The sequence below is a fragment of the Arctopsyche grandis genome, chromosome 2 (assembly GCF_051622035.1).
Source record: "Arctopsyche grandis isolate Sample6627 chromosome 2, ASM5162203v2, whole genome shotgun sequence".
Taxonomy (NCBI): domain Eukaryota; kingdom Metazoa; phylum Arthropoda; class Insecta; order Trichoptera; family Hydropsychidae; genus Arctopsyche; species Arctopsyche grandis.
In genome coordinates, this window is record NC_135356.1 from 2,104,706 (window position 1) to 2,115,001 (window position 10,296).

General features: G+C 33.3%; 1 protein-coding gene across 1 annotated transcript; it reads left to right on the forward strand.

The window, feature by feature from the left end:
• The first annotated feature begins 605 nt into the window (after window positions 1-605).
• LOC143922935 (kelch-like protein 1) lies at window positions 606-9,716 on the forward strand. The gene is made up of 12 exons (XM_077446355.1): window positions 606-770; window positions 3,827-3,892; window positions 4,319-4,467; window positions 4,545-4,699; window positions 4,777-4,979; window positions 5,266-5,463; window positions 5,543-5,722; window positions 5,805-5,957; window positions 6,749-6,897; window positions 8,074-8,284; window positions 8,408-8,582; window positions 8,683-9,716. Exons 3-12 carry the CDS (start codon window positions 4,349-4,351, stop codon window positions 8,814-8,816), a joined length of 1,677 nt encoding a protein of 558 aa, XP_077302481.1. The 5' UTR covers window positions 606-770; window positions 3,827-3,892; window positions 4,319-4,348; the 3' UTR covers window positions 8,817-9,716.
• Window positions 9,717-10,296: the final 580 nt, after the last annotated feature.

Below are 10,296 nucleotides of genomic sequence, written 5' to 3' on the forward strand. Positions count from 1 at the left end.
AAGAACACACTGAACCCATAAAAACCACAAACTACGTCCAGGCGTATGAACCCATAAAACCACGCTCGCAGCATAACTAGGGCAGCGCGAGTACCAAGAACAAAAGATGTGCACACGACACACTTCAACCCAAAACGTTTATAAAGCAACGCAGCAACCTCCACCGGCAGAGTGAGCCTCTAGAGTTCAACTAGATCACATCTCCGAAGAAACCTCTTCGTACATACAATAACCATTGTACCAAATTGAACAAAAATAAACGATCCTCTTTCAAACTACACAACACGTGTTTCGTTAGACCGGGATACGGTCAACATACCTTCCCTGTCTTACACATAGGTATTGGTATATACATAATATTGAGGTTGGAAATGGGCCCGGCAAAAGGGCCCACGCAAATGTTGAAACTTACATTTCGAGTAACCATTTTTTTCAAATTCAAAACCAGAACATTTTCTCCAAAAAAATATTTCTAAACACTTCGATTATTAAAAACAAACTTCATATTCTTGAATGCTCTTATGAACTTTTGCACAAGACTAGATACGATTATACTAAGGGTAAAATGTAAGCATTTTATTCAACATTCAATTACGGCAATGGTCGCGTTACGCGCGCTGTTTAGTTTTTACGCGCACTGCTCGAAGCGAAAGCCGAGGACGCAAAATCCTGTCGCCCTCAACCTTTCAGATAAATCGCTCGTCAAACCTGCACGTGTTGACAGATTCTGTCACAAGAAGTATCGTCCGATCTATGCGCACTTTTCGACAGTAAATCTATTGCTTTATTCTAAATTATTTTGTCCCATGCACTTTTGGTATTATATCGATCGGCGATTTGTCTGATAGCAAATTTTGTTTAACACGTTTGTTTTGATTTTCTAACCTTATGTCCATGCATTGTTCTAACCTATACAATTTACTACAGATCAATCTGCACTCTCCATTGATGTATAATATATTAGATCCGCCCTCACGTGTTTTACTTGTCTCCATTTTGGGGCATGAAAATTACATGGCGCATGTACAGTTTCTCTTAGTAGGTACGTAGGTACTGCTGCGTCGTAGGGGAAAAAACCCCCACACCCCTCATTTAGTGAATACTAGATATCCGACCAAAATAACACGTCTGGGCCCACCTAGTGTATTATACATCAATGCCACTCTCATTATATGTACTCTCATTACATTTTCATTCTTTTGCGCGTTCACTGATATATTGCACATTTCTCATGCGACATTATGTGAAATTATTTCAAACGAAATAAAAATGCTTTTTCGAGCGAAAATTGTTTATAAAATCCTCTTTATTATTACTAAATTATGTTCACAATACATCTACTGATCTACTGATCATTTTTTATTTTACAATTTTCATTTAATTTCGTTAGTAATCGTAGTATTATATTATTGTAATGTACAGCGCAATAGAAACATGCCTTTCTTCTCAATGCCCTGTCCTCATCCGGATGTTGGCGACCACCTCGTCGATTATTTGAAGATATCCACATCGGTCTTCAGCGCTCATATCGCTCCACATGCGCATGTTTCGAAGCCAAGACATTTTTTTCCTGCCAATTCATTTTTTACGTTCTATTTTCCCCATGGTTATCAAACAGAGAAATTCGTATTTTGGACTCCGTATCATGTGTCCGAGGTACTCCATCTTTCTCCGCTTGATGACAGAAACTACTCCCTATCATGCCGAGGACAGCTTCATTTGATATTTTTTTGGTCCACGTGATCTTCAGCATACGCCTGTAGACCCACATCTCAAAAGCTTCGATGCGGCTGATCATTCTGGTCTTCAGAGTCCACGTCTCACATCCATGTAGTGACACTGTCCAGACGTAGCTCTTCGCGAATCTCAAACGCTTACGAAGATTGAGATGCTTGTTTGTAAGCGCCGCCTTAATTTTAGCCATCTCGGTGTGGATTCTTGGATCTTCATCTGGGTCCATCTCTTCATTCAGCCAGGGACCCAGGTATTTGAATCTTTTCACTCTTTCTATCACCTCTCCATCCAAAGTTATAACCGGTGTCTGTTTGCATTCTATCTACTATCATAAATTTTGTCTTCTTAATATTTATGCGCAGACCTCTTCGATTGCTTTCTTGATGTACACGGTCTAGAGATCTTTGCAGGTCTGCTAAATTTTCAGCGACTAGTACTGTGTCATCAGCATATCTTATATTGGTGATTGTCTCGCCGCCCACCTTGATGCCCTCCGCCTCTTGGAGAGCATCGTGGAAGATGGATTCGGTGTAGGTGTTAAAAAGAGTAGGTGATAGGATGCATCCTTGCCTGACGCCCAGCTCTATAGGAATCAAATCAGTGAATTGATCATCGACGCGCACTACTGCAGTCTGATTCCAATAAATGTTTCGTAGCAATCTGATATCTCTATCATCCAGGCCAATATTTTTTAAAGTTTCCATCAGGCGAGCGTGTTGGACACGGTCAAAGGCCTTTTCAAAGTCTATAAAGCAGATGTACACAGGTTTACGGACTTCTCTGCATCTTTGGAGTGGTGTTTTCATGCAGAAAAGGGTCTCTCGGGTATCCAAGCCTCGTCTGAACCCAAACTGCTCTCTGCCAATCGCCTCTTCACACCGTGAGTAAATCCTGCCCTGTATTATCCTTAGTAGGATCTTCAAAGTGTGACTCTTTAGGCTAATAATTCTGAAGTCAATACACATACTCGCGTTACTCTTTTTTGGCAACGGGATAAATATGGATTGTAACCAATCGTTAGGTAGTTTGCCTGATAAATATATTGTATTGAAGAGTTTTGTGAGATCTTCTATGTTGTTGTCGTCCAATAACTTGAGAAATTCGGCAGGAATCAAATCCGGTCCAGTAGCTTTCCGACTCTGCTTGTTTTATAGCATGTTCCACTTGGTCCAATGGTCCTGTTTCTGGATCTTCAATATGCCCTTCAGTCTCTCTATTGTCTTTAAAGTGCCATTTTGTGTACTAAGTCCATTCTGATTTCTTCTCATCCATATTTAAAATGATCTTTCCATTTTTATTCCTAAGGAGTATGAAATCTTTTTTTCTGAATTCTGATTCTGTTGCTTCTTTTAGTTTTTTATGTTCGTTAAATTCATCGTGTTTTTCTTTTCAATTTCTCCACATTTCTTATAAATGCTCAGAATACATCTAATACATAATATTAATTAAAGACTTTCTAAAGTCGACGATATAAAACAATCTGTGTGTTATACCTGAAGGGTATATACATTTTGTTGTAATCACCGAGACTCTTAACAAGTGTGTTATTAGTTATTCTGTCATAGAATCCACTAGTTAGTTTGTTAGTAATGTCTGTAACTAACGGAATATTATTTATGATATGCAGGTTTTTCAAGTTCGTAATATGGGTGTGTTATAAATTATTTTTAGGGATTTATTTTGTATTATTTGGAACTTGGAAAGGTTAGTATTCGAGGCGTTATTCCAATAAGGCGAGGTATAGGTTAATAATGTTAATATGAGCGTGAGATATAATTTTATTTTATTTTGAGTTGATAAAGAACTATGGCGATTATACATATATTGGGTATATTGAGAATATACCCTGCATCGCCTTGCGTTTCGCTGCCTCAATGTGAGGTGCCCATCTCATTCTTTTGTCAAATGTTACTCCTAAATATTTTATTACTGATAGCCATTTCAGACTTCCTCCATATAAATAATATAATATATTCCAATTACATGTATTTTAGATATTTTGATGCGAAACACAGATGCGGCGATGACCCAAAATACATAAAAAAAATAAATGATTGTCATTTTTGTATATTGAAACATTTCTTTTCTCTAGCTTTGATCTCTGGAGTCGTGAGTTCGTGAGAGTTTCTGGTTGCCGCTCAAACTGATATTTATTAAGGTATACATTATAATGAAAACCAAATTCTAATGTTCGCACCGTCTATCGGCACATTGTTTTTATGTTGAACAAGTTTTCAAATATTTCAATATTTTCACTACCAAACAGTGATTAGCCCGATGTCATATTTTCTCATACTGTCGGATCAGCATATGATGAAAAATTAATTCCAGCATATGATGATAAACCGTCATCTGATATTGAACCACCTTATGTGTGTATTCTTTAGGAAAGTTGGACATGATAGGCGAGGAGCAGGTAGATGTATGATGGTGTTCAGCTATACTAACGGCTTGGGCCGATACTAGTGGAAACTAGTTTTAAATATATAATTGTATTCCTATTTATGTACGAACTTAGAATTGATAAGGTTTTGGTTATAATTCGTAAACCGGAAGTAGTAATTTTTTTAAAACAATATTTCAGAATATATTCATACGTCAATTCTAAACAAAAATGTCAAAATTGATTGGAGATTTTACCGAAAAACGTGCAAAAAAAATTCTAAAGCGAATGTTTGACATTTACGAACAAAATTTGCTGTGTAATGTAGATTTGATAGTCGGAAATAACAGGTTGGTGCTTTTCGTTAGTATTTGATATTTGCCTATAAAGTTATGCTTATTTATATCGAACGACTTGCATTTTCCAGATTTCCGGTGCCCAAGTTGATCCTTGTTACGAATAGCGATTTCTTCCAAAATTTAATAAACGATGCGACCAACGAAATCGTTTTGGAAGACAGTGACGAGATACTCGCGGAGTCTGTCCAGAAGGCGATTAAGTTCTTGTACCTCGGTGAAATTGGTAAGAACACCGGTGAATGGAAATCGTGTGTTTTTAAAACATTTATAAACATATCCATGTCCAAATTTTCATTTCAGACTTGCAGCCACATGAAGCTGAGAACATTATCAAATTTTCTAGAATGATTCAGGTGCGTGAACTCGAAGAGTACTGTTTATTGTACCTCGAAAAAATAACAGACAGTAAAAATTACATTCTCATCGAAGATTTTGCCAAACATCATGGATATTTGCAATTACTTGAGCAAACAAAAGCTTTTATTGCGAAGAATTATTTAGAGGTACGCCTTTATGTTATTGCTTTATATCTCTATGTTATATATTTAGCATGTTGTATTTTGTATCGTGGATTTTAATATACGTAACTACAAATGAAATTTTCGACTATGATAATGCAACCCGAACTAGTCCCAATTTCACCCATTTTCTAATTTGAATACATTTTTACCCCTCTTGTCAGGCATCTAATTTTTTTTCCCTCACAAAACACGCAATTTAGCTCGACAAAAAAAACAATTTTTTTTTCAAAACAAATTTACATAATAAATAAATCCCATTGGTATGCAGATAATCCAACAAGAAGAATTTCTGAATATGACTTGTGAACGTCTGGGTGAACTTTTACAGTCGGATGATTTAAATGTAGAGAGAGAAGAGCAAGCGTTTAAAGGATTGAAGATTTGGCTGCTAAATAACTTCGAGTCTCGGAAAGAGCATGTCGACACCCTGTTGAAATATATCAGATTACCTTTGTTGCCCGTCAAGGTATTTCCTGCTCCGTGACAAATTTCATAGATATGTATATTTATTATAATTATTCCAATGTTAATTTCTAAACTTTCAGTTTATATTAGACGAAGTAAGACCACTCTGTTCCGATTCATTCACTTGCTGTGAAATGTTTTTGAACACCTTCGATTATCATCATAATCTTGAAAAAAGACCTCGATTTCTTTCCTTAAATAGTAAACCTCGAAAGTGCAGCAAACAAACCATATTAATTATTGGAGGACAAAATGATGCAGTATTTGTCATATTTATTTATTTGTTCATTTCTTACAATCACTAGTATAAGTTTCATTAATAACGTCTGTTTTGAATTTAAGATTGCAGGTAAAATTGAAGTTTACGATGTTAACAATGATAAATGGTCAAATTATTATAATTTGTACAATGAAACTGCTCATTTTGGGGCTGTGGTCTTGAATAACAAGCTGATTACTATTGGTGGTGTTATTGACGGAAAAGTCACAAACAAGGTACCATTATTTCCATTAATAGATTTTGACTATCATTATTCCCGCTTCCCATAAATAGGTTGTAGAAAACGGAAGTAAAACAATAATGGCTTGTTTTGAAAAATTGTGGTACTCTTGTGACAAGCTCACCCAGATACCATTTAAAGGCTGATATTTGTATTTTTGTTTCAAATCAGTCACTAATTAAATCAATCAGATTTTTAAGCCTACTGGTTTAGCTGTCACGAAAAATGGATTCCGAATCCAGGAGTCGTGCTTACTAGTTTTCGGAAAATATTGCAAGAGTTGTTTTCAACTTATATACATATGTAGGTGTTCTATATATAGTTTGGAAAGTTCTTCGTCTACTTTAAAATTTAATTGTTTCGAACATTCAAATTATTAGATTCAACTAGATGAAATCCAAAATTTTATTTTGCCATCGAAAGATGCAATTTTATCTCTTGTATTAAAATTGTAATACTTTTTCCTTGTAACGATAAATTAACTTTGGACTCGGCGAAAAAATCTGCCAGAAATGCAAGTTTAATCAACCATGAAGGATTTGTTAAATTTCAACAAAAATTTGTCCTGAATCATTTTGTTTTGTTAAAATTGGTTTTAAAAGTTGGCCTGTGGGCCGTTCGTTGGCTTGGTGCGTAAGCACCATAAGACTAAGACTAAGAACCAAATTCGAAAGTCGATTGCAAAATGATCTAGACGTTTCATTTCAATTTTTCATACAATTGAGGGCTTCCGTCAATTGCCCAGATCCAATAAAATGTTAATTTTACTTTTTGCTAATTTCACAGGTGTTTTGCTTTGATTTCGTCACAAAGGAAACAACAGAATTGCAAGGGATGCAATCAGAAAGGTGTTCATTTTCAGCCACCGTCATCGATGACCAAATTTTCGTAATCGGAGGACGGAATGATATGCAAGTTCTAAATTCCGTGGAAAGGTTATTTTCTTGAGTTATTCAAAATTAATTTTTTATTATTTTATATATTATTATATTTATTATTATTTTAATTTTTCTTTCCTTCAGTATTTAACGAGATAATTTTTAATTTTTTTATCGTTTTAATTTGCTTCAAATTAAACATTTTTTGAATGACATTATAGCTAAAATTCGACATTAAGCCAAAATATGTAAGTAAATCGAGAAATATGACTACATATAGAATGTACCAGAAGTAATGATTGTGAAGCCGATTATTTTTCTGAAATTCTACAAAATATTACTCACATATATAAATATATATATATATATATATATATATATATATATATATTCTGGTACATTCTATATGTAGTCTTCTATATGTATCCTATTCCTCATTCTATATGTATTTGAACCTAGCTACTAAATTTGCTTTATAATGTAAAAATGTATTACCTAAATGTGAAGGATGATGTGATCGTTTTTTTTTCCTTCTAATGAGGATAAAATATCCCTTCTGATAAGGATAAAATTTAATTAGACATCCACTTAACTATGTACATACACAATGAAATTAAAGTAATCCTCAACTAAAACTTGGATTTATTTTTGTCGAAAGACCTTTCTCATTTCGATTTCAAGTTAAGTGATGATCATTTTTCAAGTATATGTAAATATATATATATATATATATTACATATACGTATAATACCAGGGCTTTAAAGGCAGTCATACAAAAGATTATTATTTTTAGTATTAGAATGTGGCTATTTGTAGATACAGTATCGACGAATTACTTACTCCTAAGCATATAAATAGATTTTATGAAACAAATAAACTTGATTTGTAATATTTGATTTCTAAATTTACTCCTAAGCATATTTTAATTGTGATTTTCTTAACCTCGTCTTATATTACAACCCATTTAAGATTTATTTTAATGTCTTAAAATTTATTTTAAATTCAATACGTCATCTTAAAATTTATTTTAAATTCAAATGAGAAAACCACGTGAAAATTCTAATTTTATCACTAACTGATAATATACAAAACATTTGCATAAATATACATAATATGTATATTTAATGAGGATATAAATAAGTAATAAAATTAAAATGAATACTACATAAATATTAATTTTACAGCATTTGTTTCACATAATATGCAAATAATGATACAGTCATTTCATTTCAGGTATGATTTAGTTACGAATATGTGGACTAATGTGGCTGATATGTTGACAACACGTTATGAATTCACAATAGCAACTTTCGAAAAAAACATTTATGTCATTGGAGGTGTGAACAATATTGATGACAGAATCAAAACCATGGAGATTTATGATACGATAAAAAACACTTGGACAAGAGCACCACCAATGAGAGAAAAAAGACATAATTTTTCAGTAGGAATTCATTGTTATATTCACAAAGCCTACAACTGATCGATTTATATTTTAATCAGCTTTAAAGACAAACACATCACAATTATGTTGTTTTCGCTGAATACCATTTGTTGCAACTTTCAGGCTGTCGCAATGGGGGACTACATTTACGCTATTGGAGGTAGTGCTGGATCATCGGCTCTTAAATCGGTGGAGCGATTTGAGATCAAGTCTCAAACATGGACATCGGTGGCCTGTCTTCCTGTAGCAAAGATGATGCACAAGGCGATTGCTTTCGACGAGAAAATCATTTGCGTCGGTGAGTTTAAATCCAGTACAAATTTATCTTCCTTACTGGATGTTGTGTGATCGTTTGCTACTTTATTGTAAATATTAATCAATGTGTGTTATAATTACAGGAGGTTTTTTCGAAAAATCGACGGTAGAGTACGATCCAAATAGGGACAAATGGACAGATCGTGGATCGATTATGGCAGCGCGCTTCCATTTTAATATATTAGTACTACCCATACCCATAATGAAGAATGAATAAATTGTGAAATGAATATTCGAAAATTACGTATTTTATTTCAATTCTACACAATTTCAGACATCTACATACATATATGAGCACTCTACAATGTGCTTATTTACCATGTATGATACATAAGTTGTTATTATATATTTTCATGTTGTGTCAAGGGAACCTTAAATTTTAAAAATCTTTGAAACGGTCTGCCGTGCCTCCAACCAATCGATTTATCTCAACAAATTTTCGAGTAATGTGTTTTCACATATATCTCGTTTTTGGGAATAGTTTCGACTTCAATTTAAAGTATTGTTTAATTAAACAAACTCTCAATATTCATCTATGACAGTTTAATTGGGTCGCTTATGATGGATTTTGACTGATTGGTGAGAATTCAAAGTTACCGTTTCGCTCGAATGTTCCCATATATGTATAACGCGCCGCGTTTTTTGTATGTTAAATGTAAGATCTAGAAGTTTAAGCTTAATACTAAGTTATGTATTCAATTATAAGTCTCCATCAAATGGAAATGGCAGTTTACTATTGTTCGATTTTTCTTCCACTACTTTTTTCCACCCCTTAAACATGTGTGATCTTCACGAAAATAGCTAAGTGCAATCCAAAAAAATCATTTAATTTCATAAACCGGAAGTGGGATGTTTTCCCCTTAGAAAAGTAAAAATGTTGTCCTTGCACACCCCTGAACGTATCAAGCTGAAAATTTGTATTTTTTGTATTTGTATTTTTTTAGAGCTGATACGGTTTTGGACAAAATTCGAACCCCGGTAGTAGTTTTTTTCTTTAAAACAATATACCATTATTTTGTTTTGACCTTATAAATTATTTTTAGTTTCTTAATATTTAATGTGCTTTATAGTGATTATAGTGCTTTTAAGTAATAAAAAAATTTGGAAAAAAATCGCAATTGCTTTATTTATTCAATTTTGTTTTGCAACCTTCTTATATATTCCTCAAATACATAGATAATATCATGGGATGGTCAGATCTGATTATTTTTTATGTGTTTATGTATGATGTTTTAATGTGTGAAGTATCAGAAGACTTATGTACACCATTATAATCTTCATCTCGATGTAGGAAGTTCTACATATGTAGCTCGAAAACTGTGGCAAGGTCCTCGTGAGTTTAACTTTTAATTTGCTACATTGTTTTTTGTATGGTTAAAACACTGATTCACTTCAAAAGCAATTAAAACTATAAGTAATAATAACAATTTATGAATTAAGTCAAATTAAAATAGTGCTTTTGCAATTGAAAATAGACCTTCGCCAATTTCTCATTTACAATGAAACTTACAAAAACATAAAACAACAGAAGTGTAGTTTTATAATGTACATGAATATCAATTGAAAGTAAAACATATACATAAATAAACTTTTTTTAAGATTATAAAAAAGCTTAATACTTAAGTCCATAGTATAATACATTTAGTATAGACGGTGCAAAAAAACAAGGTATGGAGATTTTGTGTGTTTATTATTTG